At 42.4% G+C, this 16,336-nt stretch overlaps 1 protein-coding gene across 12 annotated transcripts in view; it reads left to right on the top strand.

The window, feature by feature from the left end:
• Positions 1-16,336, top strand: part of FOXP1 (forkhead box P1) — a 620,675-nt gene that overhangs the window by 578,437 nt on the left and 25,902 nt on the right. For all 12 annotated transcript variants that reach the window (XM_047779137.1, XM_047779155.1, XM_047779131.1 and 9 more), the window contains 2 exons: positions 536-623; positions 14,110-14,193. In XM_047779137.1, the coding sequence (XP_047635093.1) occupies positions 536-623; positions 14,110-14,193 (172 nt within the window). The remainder of the gene's footprint in view (positions 1-535; positions 624-14,109; positions 14,194-16,336) is intronic.

Genomic DNA, 16,336 nt, shown 5'->3' with positions numbered 1-16,336 from the left:
ACTGGTGTATAATTTGCATGTCTAGGTTCATGTTTCAGATTTCCTATGTTTAAAAGTTGCTCTTCTCCCCCTCGCCAGCTCTGACATGCATATTAACGCATTTCAATATACGGATGTGTCATCAGTTACATGAAATCAGATTTCTTGTGAACAAATGCTCCTATTCAGACCCATACAAATGGGACTATTCTGAAATAGCTGGTTGGCCCTGCCTCTGACTTCTACCCATTGAGGTGGTCTTGAATGCCAGCCTCGACTTCATTTCTTTAATGTTCTTATTTACGTGTAAACGGTGATCCCCAGCTGCCCTGCAGAACTTCTCCCTGGCAGCCTTTTATTTGGGTGGTAACAGTGTACTCAATTATATGTCATGACAGCGTTCATTGGTGGGGACGGAGAAAGGCTGGCCATCCACAAGCCTGTGATCCACTGTGAACTAGACCCACTGCCTAGTCGATGCATGAACATCCCGGTAACTTATATTTTCCTTTTTGTTTCTCCATTTCACTTAATGATTTTCTATGTATTGTTGCAGACATCTCAACAGTGAGCATGCGCTGGACGATAGAAGTACAGCCCAATGTAGAGTACAAATGCAGGTTGTACAGCAGTTAGAGCTCCAGGTAAAACCACATTTATTTTTGATATTACCTCAGTATTCCTCCACTTCCAAATTTCTGTAGTGTTCTGTAATGAGTTCCTGTGTACTCATTATTGAATGGAAGGTTCCAAACCTGTCGTTGTCCTTTATTTTGTTTTATTATTTCATTTTCTTTATTTTATTCTCTGGGAAGGTTCAGCTTCAGTTCATTCTTGGGCACTGCCCCTCAGATGTTTCAAAGTTCTGTGCCTCTGTGTATACACTGCCGACCCTCAGTCACCACTGCTTTTTAGCTCTTCCATCTCTCTCTCACTTTACCTCCCTTCTCTCTTCTCCTTTTACCTTCTCTGGTTATCTGTTGTTGGGTTTAAGCCCCTTCTATAGCTAATGTTATCCGTCCAAAACGAGGAAGACAAGCTGGCGAGAGAGATGGGGAGCGAATGAATGGAATTTGAGAGAGCGCACGTGCGCACGAGCGTGGAACATGTGCAAGCCCTGTTCTCCAGAGTTAAAATAGAAACTGTGTGTGGATTTATGCATCATGCTTCATTGTCCCCTGGTCCCTCCATCACTAAGAACAATTGAGAGTTCATTGCACCCATTTTAAATATGCACACATGCCCATACATACATACAAGCACATATTCAGGATTCAGGTGTGTGTGTGTGTATATATGTGTGTGTGTATATATATGTATATATATCATGTTTATATCATATATACATGGGGAGATAATCTTGAATTTGGAAATCCACTAGGCCATTGAGATTGTGTTTTATGACTCCAGAAAATTAACTTCTGCAAATTTTCCTGTGGATCACAGTTGTGAGGGATAGGGGCGCATTTTAAAGGTGGGTTCCACCTCCTGATGTAACTTGTTGATGAGCCACCATATTTTAACAGTAATTCCTTCCTTGGTATAATTAATAGTGAATTACTTTCTAAAAGTAAAAATTGGGTCAGAAATGGAGATTATTAAAATGTACAATTGCAGAAGCCTGACCCTACAAACCCCATTTATGCAGCCGAGTTCCAAAATGCTTTTGAGTGCCTGATGACTCACTGTGGCTTCTTCCTCTGGCTGGTTTCGTGTAGGCAAGAGGTTAGCAGACTAGGGGAAATTAAAACAATGTTGTACATTATATTGTTACCAGCCATCGAAAAGCCTATTTTGTATGCAAGACAGCAATGCCGAGATATATGGAGAGCCCTAGGCTAAGTACAGAAGATAATTACATTTGGAATTTTACTGAGTTAAGTCATTTACAGCTTCAAATAGTTGCAGAGAAAAATCAGCCAAAACACACTTAAACTTTTTGTTGTGACTTTCCAGGATAGAAAGGATTTTTAAAAATGAGTTATCATCTTATATGACAAATGACCTTCTTTTAAGTCAGAGTATTTCCAGAGTTATTTTCTTTAAGTAGTTAATATTTTTCCATTCAGACTACAGATATGAACTTATTAGGGCAGTGGGGTATTTATATAGGCCAAGGGCCCATCATGAAATCCTCAAATTCTTACATAAGTCTTGTTTAAATTTAGCATGTTTAAATTTAGCATGTTTAATTTAAAATTACAGGTTTAAAATTAGCATGTTTATTGGGAAGGAAATAAGGAGTGTATTTGTCTCACCCACTAGAGTTCACTTGTGATTGAAGCTTGGTAAGGCTTTGAAGAATCGGATTTAACAGCACAAGCTGCATGGCTTTTGCTCTCTGCATTTATATGTCTCAGTGGTGGTGTTGATAAAAGTGATACAAGTTCCTGCATTTTTTTTATTTAGTTGATAAAATTAAATTATTAATGATCAGCTAGAGTAAATTGTTTACCAGAGCTGTCATGGCTCACCTGGGATGGTATTCCAGTCTGCAGATTTGAGTGTGGGGCCATTGCTAATTACTCAGGAACTGATTATCTGTTTTATTCATTATTCCTCACTGTGTATGAGAAGCAAGCAGAAGGAAAGAAGTTAGACTCCCAGTAAGGCGGATGACTCTTTCCTGGCAATTTGAATGTTGTGTTTTGGTGAATGTGGCCTGGGAATGATGCACGCCCATAGGATGATTCTTTGATTATTTGTGGATTTCATTTATTCATAGGTTTCCCTTCATCCTCCAGCCCTACGTCAAACCTAAAGCAGGCTTTTCAACTTTTGATAGGAATCAGAGGTACTCATCTGACCGGAAGTTTCTATGTGGTGGTTACCTGCAGTGTTTCTAATAGTAATTTTGCTAGTGAGTCTGCGTTAATGGAAGAAAGGAGAGCTAAGTCTGAAGAATTCAATTTCTTCCAAGTTTGATATAGTTGTTAGAATGACCTGGTGCTTGTCAAGAGCAGGGGTTGGAAAACTACAGACCCTGGGCCGAATCCTATAAGCTAAGAAGGGTTTTTACATTTTGAATAGTTGGGGTGGGGGAGGTAGGAATCAGCAGAAGAATAAACTATATGAAATTCAATTTTCAGCATCTGTGTAACAAGGTTGTGTTGGAACACGTCCATGCCCATTCATTGGACATGTTATCTGTGGCTGTTTTGTTCTAACAGAAAATCTGAGTAATTGCAGTGGAGTCCCCATGGCCTGAAAGGCTGAAAAATATTTACTATCTGGCTACCCCTCACAGAATAACTTTCCTCAGCAATCCTTGGTTTAGAGGATCAGAGGAGAACAATTTGCATCACGTTATTAGCAACTTGTTTCCCTAAATTCCTGGCTCCCTGAGGTCTGCTCGCTCCTTCTTTTTCCTTCTGCACCAAAAAACAGCCTAGATATCACATTGGTCAGCTTCCCCCAATGGCCGCTTCACACGCAAGTACTTGGCAATATTGGGGGTCATGGAAAGCTGTCTGAGTCATACTCATTCATCCATCCATTTTTTCTACTCTTAATATAGCAAACATTGCCCAGAGCCAAAAACATAGCAAGAACTTTGTTGGAGCCACCGAGGTGTCTAAGAGTGAGGGAAACGGATGGGGATGCCTTCCTGGTTCTTATATTCTAGAAGAAAAATAGAGTAGAAATAAATAAATACCTCTCCAGTGGGTAATGCTCTTCACTGGGGCTCTTGAAAACACCAGAAACATACATGCTCAAAAGGGACTTTCCATACTAGCTCAGGACTAAAGCAAAACAAATTTTACCAATTAGTTATTATTTAATCAGAGGAAATGTACAAGAAAATGTCAACAGTTTTTAGTCTTTGAAGACCTTGTGGCCTAAGAGTTAAGAGAAGCCCTTATCAAGGATTCGATGAAGAGGGACATTCCTTGGTAGTCTAGTGGTTAGGATTCAGCACTTTCACCACTGAGGCCTAGGTTCAATCCCTGGTCTGGGATCTAAGATCCCACATCAAGTCCTTGTACACCATGGCCAATAAAATAAAATACGATTTTAAAAAAAATCACAGTGGGAATTTATGAGGAAGAGAAAAATACTATTAAATGAATTATTCAGAATAGCCCTAAATCCTTCAAAATTATCTTAGGATACTTTAAAAATAAAACTAAAGACGCCCTCAAAAAAAGGCTCAGATGCAGACCTGGCATATTTGGGCGGGGTACAGTTATACTCATGTGAGGTTTCCTGTTTCTCTGATGTTCAGCATTTCCAAATTTGTGCTGCCACATTTGCCATTTCACATACCCCTGTCTGGAAATGTACTTTTTGAATGACTTAACAGAATCATGATGCCCATGCCTGAAGTGTCGAGGAACCCACATCCACGCATCAGCAGGAATACATGGAAAAGGTGTTCTTGCATTTCAGCAGTCTTTCTGTCTTGTTTCCTGTTAGCGTCGCCCTTCCACCCACTCCATCAATAGCAGACTGATAGATGAGGGGATACCTTATATAGGATTGACCCAGGGGCTACTCCTGTTTCCCTCAGTGGAGCCATTTCTGGGTCCAGGAAACACCTGAACCTCCAAGTATCTCAAAGGCATATTGCACAATTACAGTTTATTAACTTGAATTTGAAAAAAAATTTGCACCACTTTGCACTACAGGAAAGAGCAATCAGGGCTGGAGCATATTCCCAGAGGGTGATCACTCTGTGAGAGAAGTAGGAGAAAGCCCGCCTACCACCCAGACTTTCTCTGCAAAGCAGTACTTAGGCCCCTGGTGTTTACGTCTGGGAGAGAGGTCACACGTGTGCCCCCATTGTAAAAACAAACTCAGTAAGCTCAAATTGGATCTTATAATAGAGATCAACAGAGATTCATTATGTCTACCCTGGAGAATCGTTTATGAAAGGATTCCATGGGAGAATTGGGCGGGGGGGGGGGGGCAGAGTCGGCACCAGACGTGACCAAAGCCGGGGAAAGCCATTTGAGTGCTGTCCCGTGTAACTTTCCAGCCCCCACATCTAAACCCCAGAAACCTCAACTCTGACCCCCAAACACAAGGGCCTTGTATTTCTTACCTACAGACCAACCTCCCTAATGAATTAGATGCAATTTTTTTTAAATCACCATTTTTTAGCCTTGGCTAGTGGCTAGAGATGTTTTCCCTTTGTGGTGCTATCTGTACAATGGAAAAGCTTTTAAGATTCTAACCACAGAGTTCAAGCATCCAGGCAGAAATCAAGAGGATGGGTCATGGAGTCTGCTGACCGTCTGTTCAGCACTGTGGGTGAGATGCATCTGTATTTTTATTTTTGTTGGAAGATATCAAAATATATAATGCACATTTTCTTAGCAGTAGACTCCTAAGATAGACCTTGTTGACAAAAAAAAGGTTGGTTAATTCAGTTCTCATGTTACACCCTGTTGCTGGTCTCACTGAGAGAAAGGGAGGTGGTCAAAAAGACATCTTAGGAGTTCCCTTCAAGGCTTAGCGGAAACTAATCTGATTAGCATCCATGAGGATGTAGGTTCAATCCTTGGCCTTGCTCAGTGGGTTAAGGATCTGGCGTTGCCACGAACTGTGGTGTAGGTCAAAGATGCCGCTCGGATCCTGCGTTGCTGTTGCTGTGGTGTAGGCCGGCTGCTGTGGCTCCGATTTGACCCCTAGCCTGGGAGCCTCCATATGTTGCTGGTGCAGCCACCCCACCCCCCATAAAAAGACAAAAAGCAAGAAAGAGAGGGAGAGGAAGGAAGGAAGGAAGGAAGGAAGGAAGGAAGGAAGGACATCTTAGTGGTGAGAATTTGGAGCCTTTTTGAATATTTCTAACTGCATTTCCTTATTACAAAGGCAGTTGTCATTTTTAGACCTTTATCAATGGACTAGATAGGGATTAATCCCAACTATTACTGAGAGGAAGCACATTATAAACTCCAAGAAATGATATGAGATTCTACACGCTACACTGAGGCGCTTAACATGAAGAGAGATGGACACCGTAGAAATCATTTGAGTCAATGACAGGGAATGTCCTTTTTGAGGTCAGGGAATGTATTTTAAGATTTCATCTGTTAGATGTGCCCCCTTGACAGATTCTTCCTGCTGATATGCCCTCATGGAAATGAGTTAGAACGGGGGGGGGGGGAATTCCCACGGTCAGTTTGCATGATTTTATGTGGGTCGTGAGTTTCCACTCCCTCCCCCACAGGACAGAGGGGCAGAGGCACAGAAACTGGAAACATGTTCAGGGTGAGGAATGCCCACCCCCCCCGTGCCACAGCCAGGACTGTAAGGAAGTACATGAAGCTTCCTTGAGAGTTGAGCCCCTACTGTCTACCAGATTTCAATTCATATCAATTCAGTGATCTGGGTTCACTCAGATGGGAGATGCTAATGACTTCTCTCAGCCGTTAAGCTGTGGATGAGACTGCACGAAAGCTGTCTCGGGCTGGGTCAGAATTCCCTTTTGGAAAAATGGAAGAACACCCAGGGTAGCAAGTAAGAAAAAAGGTCTTCTAGTGGATTACCTGTCTTAGAAAGCTGAGATGTTTGTGGTGTAGATACAGTTTTCTGCACACATATTTTTTTTTTAAACTCAATGAATTGTATTACATTTGTAGTTGTAAAACAAGCAACACAACCCAATTTTGTAGCATTTCCATCCCAAACCCCTAGCCAGCATATTTGGGTTTTCATCTGTGCAACCTTGTTCAGTAGTCATCTCATCCTCTCAAGTGTCTGAAGATGGGATTTGAATGAAAGAAAAAAGGGCCCTTGATGATTTGGCACGTTCATCATCCGAGGCTCAGCCTATGTCAGGGGAAAAGGGCTAGGGACAGGCTTCCTACAGCCTCTCAGCCTCTAGACCCTTCAAAGGGAATGTGAAGGCACCTAACTAATGGGCTTATCTGCCTGGCCCCAGGCAGGAGGTGGGGATGGAGGGGAGGATACCTTTTATTCATTAGTAATTTAATTCCATTTAGTCATGACTTATCAAGCACCTGGTATATTCCAAACTCTGGATATAGATACATAAGGCAGCTTCTTCCTTCCTGTACGTGTAACCTAGTGGGGAGGGTAAGACTAGCAGGTCTTCAACTGCACTAGGCAGTTTAGGGTGGATGGTCCTTGCAGAGGTGTCAGGGGAAAGCGCTCCAGCAAGGACATCCCAGGCCAAGGGAGCCACTTGAGGATATGCCTAGGGTAGAGAAGGATAGTGGAAGCTTATTGTGTTCTTTTAAAGTTCATCTGTCTGTTCTGTAGGATGGGATGGTGACCAGCCATCACTCGGCTTACCTGGGCCTCAGGGATCCCTGGGACTTAGGAGTTTCAGTTTCAAAACCAGGAAGAGTCCTGGGCAAACTGGGGTGAGTCGGTCAGCCTCATCATTCATTTGAGTTCAGTGGCTATAGAAGAGGTCTGTGGATTGCGCCTATTCTCTTGTCAGGGTTTCACAAAGGAACTCAAAAACCCTTGGAAAGGGTATTTATTGAGCTACTGTATTGCCAAGACACCATCCCAGTGCATTCAGCCTCAGTTTCATTGACTCCTCCCCTCCTCTCTATGGGAACTTGATTTCCTCCATCCTAAGAGTTACTTTTTAAAGGAAGACTCTAACATTTGGAACTCAATATGTATCTTACACTTAATGAGCATGTTCAGTGTAATATTTCTTCTTGTCCTTGGAGATGGTATAACTATATTTATTTATTTGCTTTTTAGGGCTGCACCTGCAGCATACAGAGTTTCCAAGGCTAGGGGTCAAATCGCAGGTACAGCTGCCAGCCTACGCCACAGCCACAGCAACATAGGATCTGAGCTGCGTCTGCGACCTACACCACAGCTCACAGCAATGCCAGTTCCTTAACCCACTGAGTGAGGCCAGGGATCGAACCTGCAACCTCATGGTTTCTAGTCAGATTTATTTCCGCTGTGCCACCACGGGAACTCCTGGAGGCAGTATTACTAAATGGGGGGTGATATTAACAATGATTGTCCTCTGAGAATCAAGAGAAGCAGTTGCCTCCCTCCTCACATACAGATGAGGAAACTGAGGCATAGAAGATGGAATTAACATTAACATGTTCAAAGCTAGTGGCAAAATGATGAGCAACCCCTGGGAGCTTGACCTAGCCTCTGTAAGCCCCCACCCACTTCCTTGCTCAGTGTTGCTGTGTGTGTGGCTTCTTACCCAGGGCTCCTGAGAGTCCTGCTGTGGCTGGGGGTGGGGGTGGGTAGAGTTTCCTCTTTTCTTCTGGGTTCTTCTAGTGGGTCTCAGAATTAAACTAACCTGAGGCAGATGAACCGGAGAAAAACAATGGTTCAGCAGCGTGTATACACAGGAGAGACCCAGGAAAACCGAGTAACTTAACGAGACAGCCCCAACTCTCACCTTAAATACATACCATCTTTAGCTAAAGACACAGGAGGATGTTGGGAGTAGTGGTTTGGGACTTCTGAAGGGAGGGAGGCAGTTCACAAGGAGATGGAAAAGCAAATGTTTGGTCAATAAATGTTTGCTGGGCCAGGCTGAGACAATGGGCCCCAGAGTGGACTCTGCTCTCTGGGCCTGGCCAAACCTCCCACCCCCCACGCTCAGCCCCTATTCTCTGCAGATACCGCTGGTGATATCTCTGTTCCAGCAGGCCCTCTGAATGTTTTAGGGCAGTTAGGGGGAAGGTCAAAGTTTTGAAGTCTTTGGGGCCTTGAGTGTTTTCGGCTTGAAGTAATCTGAATGCCATAGAGACATTTCGGGGAGGCAGGTTTTGCTGGCTCCAGCCCCATGCATTTTCCTGCAGTAGACCCAGATATGGCAGATCAAGGGTGTTGGAACTTGGCTGGTGGGGCCGGGTTGGAGCTCAGCAACATCAGGATCACTCCCAAGTTTTCCCAGTTCCTCGACCCCAGGAACTGGAAGCTCTCAGAAAATGTCAGCAGGAAGAAATATGCACAAGTTGCAGTTGCAAGAGCCGAGGGAGACATTAAGCCTAACCCAGATCAACGACTGTAGGAACTTGATGTGTGATTATTCTACCATTAGAGTTGCTGTTTGTAATCACAGCAACTTCCCAGACGTGCACAAATAGGTCTCTGGAACGGGTCCCCCTTTGGACCTTTATAACCCCATTCAAAGCAGTAGTGGGGACTGTTCCTCACAGCAGTGGCCTCCCAGAGCCTTGTGACTGTCTGAATAAGCCCAGAGTGAGCTGGGGAAAGGGAGGCCCTCATAGCATCACAGCTTCCTGTTGCCACCGCAGGAGAAAAGAGGGAGGGTCTCTGCCAGTCTCACTTCCACGTCCCACCCCCTTTGGAAAACCAAGACACTTATTTTTCATAATTTAAAATCCTGCTTCACTCTGGGAGCATTAGAATTCCTAGACTATGACAGAGTATTAGTGTGCGTCTGCTTTAAATGTCAAGAGAGTCTTTAATAATAACATGCGAGGAATGTTAAGATGGGGACAGAATACAATAAAAGTCAGAAAAGTCTCCAGGGGGGGGCAAAATGAGCCATAGATTGCACCCCACCTGAGAGCCGGGGTTGGCCTTTTGGGGAGATCTTTTAGTATAAATTCTCATCCTTGTGAAGGCCAGTGAAGGACCGTCCTTTGATAGTGTGGCTGGAAAAGAACTATTTAGTAGATACTCAGTTTGGGAGAAGAATTTCATTTTTTTCTCCTTCCAATCACTGCTTTTTTTTTTTTTTCCCCTCATATTTCTTCTTTTTGCCACATGCCCTTAAAAGACCTGCGTAACGAGACCCATTCTGTTGTTTGCGCCATCGTTGTATACAAAACTGCCCAGGAACTCACGATAGCCGTTAGAAGGCATGAGCCATTCATGAGAGGACATAGTATCTACCAGATATACCTCCTTAAGCTTGGACACTTGCACTCTTTCTGGAATGACCTATTCCTGGAGTATTGGGCTTTTAGCAAATTTAGGTGAGACCCCAGTCAGTTAAACTGGGGATCATCATTGTATGAGAATAGTCTAGACTCATCTCCTTGTAAACTGGGTGCCCATTAACCCAGGACATCCCCAACACCTCAACCCCTTGGAGGTTCTGCATACAGATTTCAGTGTCAGGGGCACTGGGGAAGGCAAAGGTCTGGGTTCCCCGGTAGTGTTCCCGGTGATGTTCTGGGTCACACCTTTGTGGGAAAGTCAGACTCAGCATTGTGTCACCAGGGATTCTAGTCTTAGCTGCTGCCCCTTCCTAGCTCTGTGACCTCTGGTCAGTTCACCCCATGAGTGTCAGGTTCCCCAACTATAAACCATGACACCGGGACTGGAGGACCTGACTTAGCTACAGGAGTCTCGGCCTCTGTGAAATCTCATGAGTGGTGTGGTTCCTTCTTCTTATCTGTCGTCAGTAATACTGGTGGTTTTTCTACCCCCCAAATCCTTCTCTTATTTCAGAAGTTTTTTTTCCTCCCAAGTGAGGACCACCCAATTGGGCTGAAAATGATTAGTCCTCCTGACAACGTATAAAATAACTGTGTTAAATGAACCCCAAACCATGTTCCCTTTTCTCTGCTAAAAGAATGAGTTTAATCTCCTTAGTCTTTATCTTTGAAGATGCTGAATGGGGCTCCTAGCCTTCGGCAGTTATCAGCGAGGCTGGAGCAATACCCCCGTTATGGTCTCTCCCAGCGTGGACTCTCTAAAACCTCATTTGAGGCCATGGGTAATAGAAGAGGGGATGACCTATATCAGCCGAGGGGAGAAAAAGCATTTGCCTGGGACAGGGGACCAAGACAGTGAGCCATAAGGAAATAAATCCGTAAGAAATGGGCTTCGTCTTTCCTACGCTTTCTGTTCCCTTCTTTCGAATGTCAAAATTCTCTACCCCGTTAGCTCAACTGCAGACTCCATTGAACCCTCTTATGTTGATCCGGATTCCAGACATCTACTCAGCCAGTGGAAGGTCTACATAGACTAGACTGACTTAACTTTCTCTTAAGAAAAAAAAAAGCAAAACAACCAGTTCTTCTCTGAACGTTCACGAAGCACTAGGCTCTGTGCTAAGCTTGTTATGTGCAAGAATTTATTTAATCCTCAAAACAACTCTTCAAAGTTCAGAGATTATTATTCCATATTTAGAAGGAGAAAAGAAATACTTCAAAAGCTTACATAATATGCTCAGAGTCGCAGAGCCAGGATTTGAATCCAGCGTAGTCTGCTGTGCTACCCACGTCCTTTTTAACCCGTTTTTGGTTCTGCTGTCACTGTACAGAATTGGTGTGCAAGCTTGCTAATTTAAACAAACACTGCACAAGCAGTTCCTCTTAATGTGTGGCCTGTTGTCTTTCCTTTCATGCCATGTACGTCTCCTGTATCTGCCAGCAGATCTTTGAAGGAGTTATTCTCTTTTAATATCACAGCATAAAAAGGTGTGTCCATTTGTCAACCACATTTTTAGTTGACCCTTGACCTGAATTTGTCACCCTCCTTTTCTTTTCTTGTCATGGCATTCAGTTGATGAGGAAATGCTGGAATATACTTGGTAATATTAAATGGTTGTATTCCCATAAGAAAATAATAAAAGGATGCTGTGAAAATTGCCACGGATGGTGAGCTCATGGAATGATAGCATGAAAAGTAATAAAGAATCAGCAAGCTTTTTGAAGGGCCAGTCAGCATTATAAACACAAGACAGAGCATCAAGAGAGGAGGTGGCTTCTATAGATGTGAATTTTTCACCATTTTGCATTAAAAAAGCCAAAAAGTGAATTTGGCGGATTTTTTTTCTTCACTTGTTGAAACAGTTTGTGGTAGAATTAGAGCTGTTATTGATGGTAACAATCCAAAATCCTTCCAAGAACATATATTACATGCTAGTTTGCACTAATAAACAAAAACTTGGATTTTCGCCTCCTGCTGTAACCTTCCCCATCTTTTATAGTAAAGCGAAAAGTAGGGTGATAGACTTGAAGTTAGGGCAACATAAGGAACCTGGATAAATTGCAAAATGGATGATGAATTCAAAGTAATATTCTCATGGAAAAAGAAGAAATTCCCTAATGTAAACTGCCAGGGTTATGGATGTGGCTGTGTATATAAATTCTGGGTATGTGTTTGTAACGTGCTTTAACTACCTTTGACCAGGGAAAGGTCAGCCTGGTAGGTGTCTGGGTGGAATGTAGAGGTTCTCCTTTCCTTTGATGCTGGGAATTTGAATTTGCTTCTCCTTGGTCTTTGTAATTGCTACATCAACAATGTTTACCCCCACATTAAGTCACAATTAATATTCATCAGACTCTTCAGTAAATATCCCCTCTCATCCTTTAATTTGTAGTGTTCAGTCCCACAGACTACTTCTTGTTTTTCAAAACGACGACATAGAGGCCTTCATTCCTTCTGCCCCACGATAATTTTAAAACAAAACATTTTCTTTCAACCTAAGAATGTTTTAGTTGTACCATCAAGAAACTTAGAACACTTACATAAAAAACAAATAACTAGAAAAAATGCCATTGCTAACATTTTAATTGTTCTCCCTGAGCCACTTTGGAAAACTAAATTCCTTTAGCATTATGTGTTTCGGAGCATCTTTTAGTTTGGCTGTTCAATAACTTAGTAAAGAACACAGTATGAAGAACATAAAGTGGCTCCTAATATGGTATCATTTTCATTTCCTGTTTGTTGAGAGATAAATGCTAAGACTGTAAGGCTTTCTTTTTCTTTTTCTTTCTTTCTTTCTTTCTTTCTTTCTTTCTTTCTTTCTTTTCTTTCTTTCTTTTTCTTTTCTTTTTTCTTTCTTTCTTTCTTTTCTTTCTTTCTTTCTTTCTTTCGTTTCTTTCTTTCTTTCTTTCTTTCTTTCTTTCTTTCTTTCTTTCTTTCTTTTCTTCTTAATTTATTCCTCCCTGAACCACAAGGGAATAAAAAGAAAAAAAAAATCAAGTGTGATATGGCTGGAGACTGAGTCATCCAGTAGGATAAGCGGAATGCTTTTTCTTTCTTGTTTTTGTACCCTTTCCCTTTTCTTTGCCTTCCCCCAATTCCTGAAACATCCCCCTTCTTGAAAAAGACACCTTTATTTTAAAATGTGAGTCTTATTTGATTTGGGGGGAGGAGGGGAATAATTTTATACTTACAAAAATTAATCAACATTTAAAAGGTTCAGCATGAATTATGTGACATTGACCAAATGAGCCCCTCCCCAGTTCTAAGGCATTATTTTGGAAAAATAGCCTATAAAAGTACTGAACTAAGATATTTTTTTCAATCTCTCCCTCTCCTTCCTTCTCTCCCTCTCAGTCTCTTTCCTATTAATATCTTCTACATTTTCCCAAAATTCAACAGCTGTTCTCTTAACTATACCTGTATCTTTTGGGGATGTGTTTCCTTTTTCTTTTACAGATGTAGTTATTACATGTCCCCTATGCACACCTGTTTTGAACTAGCAAAGATACCATTGTGCGTGCAGCAGTCCAAAGAAAGCAGAAAGAAAACAGCATGTAATAAGTACTATTTGAGTGCCTACTATGCACATCCACTTTAGAAACACGTGTGCCTTCAGAAGAGAATGTCTTGTAGAATGAGGAAACTGAAGTTTTTGTTCAGATGAGACTAGCACATAGTAGGTACTCACATATTGAGTCAGTGAATGAGTAAGCTTATTCTCCGTTCACTTGAAAATGGGAACTTGTCGGTCCTTGTTGCCCTCTGCCTGCCCTGCTCACATTGCTTGCCAGCCCAGTCTTAATCTATGCCTACCTGTGAAGAAAGATGGAATTAACTTTACGTAAGTGTATCTGTGGGTCTAGGAGTTTTTCCACAACCACAACAGATGAAGTTACGAGTTTTAGCTCCCTAGCTCATTTTCCTTTGGCTTCCTCATGAATCAGGTTGGTTAATAGGCATGATTCACAGTTATGTCTTCTAGCTGTCTGTGTAACATGGGACTCCTTGGTGCCAGCAGGTCTAGGACTCCCCAGTTAAAGGCTAATGCATCTTGTGTTGAGAAATCGCACACCGGCACCTCCAGTTACTTGGATTTTGGCTCCGCAGTCATATAGATTTCAAAGCGATTAAGCAACGATGAAGATTTTGTCATGTGCCGGGGGGCGCTAGCATGATTCGCCATATGTATCATTTGGGATAATAAAAGAGTAATGCATCTGGTTTCAGAGAAATAATAGAGCCTTTTCTCCTTGCCAGCTTGCAAAAGACAAAGAGCGCCTGCAAGCCATGATGACCCACCTACATGTGAAGTCTACGGAGCCCAAAACTGCCCCTCAGCCCGTAAGTACTGAGGGACACTAGGGGAAAAGCCTATAGTATTTCTTCTTTGCTGCCCCACCCCAAGCACAGGAAAGGGGACTGCATCATCTGGCAGCTCTGAGTTTGGAAAGGCTTAAGTTCCATCTGGTTCTGGTTCCCTTTCATGAAGAGGGCAGTGTGCTGGGCATTCAGGGGGAGAGAGATGTGGGCACAGTCCTTAGCCCTGGGGCCCCACGGTCAGCTCTTCTTTGGGACAGATGATTGAAGCTACACCAAGGTACTAAAATGTATTATGAGAGCTCACTGGAAGGGATCAAACAAACCAAACTAAACCAAACCAAAAAACAATCTGAAAGATTTCTCAATGGCGGAAACACAAAGCGAAGACAATCAGACCAGAAATGCAGAGGAGAAAGGCATGTTAGCCTGGATTTGCCAAGAGCCAGGGGGTATGAGAAAAGGAGTGAGGGATAGTCCACTCTAACTGTAACAGAGGAGGAAAGAGGAGACACACTGTCAGAATAGTTAGAGGCTGTAATTATGGAGAACATCTAATGGTTACTGAAGAGTTTGAAGTGAAAATTACTCCTTCACCGTAAGGAGACCCAACGTGGTACGCTGACATTACATTTCACTTTCACTTTCATGCATCTCTTATTTCTTGCCTTGTTCTCTTGTACTTGACCTTGAAGAGTGTCATCCAACCACAGACAGTTCATATCAAAGTGGAAGGATGGTATCTGAGCCCCAGATCCTGTCTTGGGCCTCATTCCTTGTTGTAAATTGATCGCTTTAACAGTTGTATTTCTCGTATACTTGTATTTCTAAAGATCTGGTAGCTTCAAGTGATTATTCAGAATGGAGAGAGCGCTTTGCTTCTTGATTTTTAAGATTTGTAAAATTTAAGGGTACACTGCCTTTATTTGATTTTGCTGGGAGTCACTGTGTGAAAATTAATTGAGCGTTGACAATCTATAGTTAGTACCAGCAATTTTAATCAATATGCAATGATGCAGCGTAATGGCAAAGTATTGGTTTATCTGTTTTGACTGATTTTTTTCTATAAATAAAGCAAACATACACCCATATATGTATGATTTATGGTGATAGAAATAAAACGGAGTCAGACTATTAACCCAGCAAATATGGTAGCCTGCCAAGATGCAGTTGGCAGACAAAATTAATGTCTGAAACAGAACACATTACTGAGATATAGGACATAAAATCATTAAACACTTTGCACATCCATTTTTACTAGGAAAGAGCCCTTAGTTTCCATGTGTTTTGCAGTAAATGGCTGTAGGACCAAATGTGGAGGCTCCCTAAAAGTAAGGAGGAGAAAGTCCATTCAGTATTGTGGAATCAGTCTTCAACTGTGCTGTCTGTGCTATTCCTATCAACCCCTCCTTTTAAGGAGGATCTGGGAAATAATGTGAACCCAGTGAAGCAACTTGCTGAAACCCTTCAGTGACTCCACTGAGTCCTCCAGTGGGCATCACCGATTGCTCAGGGAACCGATTGCCTTCAGACTCTCTGGAAGTCTACAGATAGTTTGCGTTTGTTAGGGAAATGGTTTTTCCCAGGATGAAGGCTTTGTGTCTTTAAACCCAACAGCAAGGGAGCAAATAAGATTATCTCTTCCTTCGTCCATGGATTAAAAACCGTGATATTAGATTAGATATTAAGTTTGAGGATTCGAATAACGTGTGGACTCAGCACTTTGGAAATGGATTCATTTTGGATCATGGGTCTCCTTGGAAGAAGGAGGGATAAAAGCAGAGAAGGAATTGCAAAACCCCATGGGGCACTCGGTGAGTGATGGGGCCCAGTGTTGGCAGGGAGTGCCATCTACATAAGCCTCCACGGGCCACAAAAGGACCCTTGGGAATCTCCATGAGGACCCGTGTTAACAGCCAATAAACAAGGAAAAGCAATCCCGGGGGAAATGCACAGGGCAGGAAGGTTTGTCTTGATTAGTATTTTAAAAAAATGTTTTACATGCTAGAAAATTATAACTTTGAAGGGGACCTCCTACTAAATTTATTTTTAACTGCTCTATTGAAAATTCTCTACCACTAGTCAACATTATCTCTTAGTAGCTCAGCACAGTATTTCTTTATTAAAAGAAATAGGCACGAATATTTTTGACTGAAAAATTAATAGC

This window comes from Phacochoerus africanus, chromosome 1 (genome assembly GCF_016906955.1).
Source record: "Phacochoerus africanus isolate WHEZ1 chromosome 1, ROS_Pafr_v1, whole genome shotgun sequence".
NCBI classification, from domain to species: domain Eukaryota; kingdom Metazoa; phylum Chordata; class Mammalia; order Artiodactyla; family Suidae; genus Phacochoerus; species Phacochoerus africanus.
This window is presented reverse-complemented; position numbering and strand designations above follow the sequence as displayed.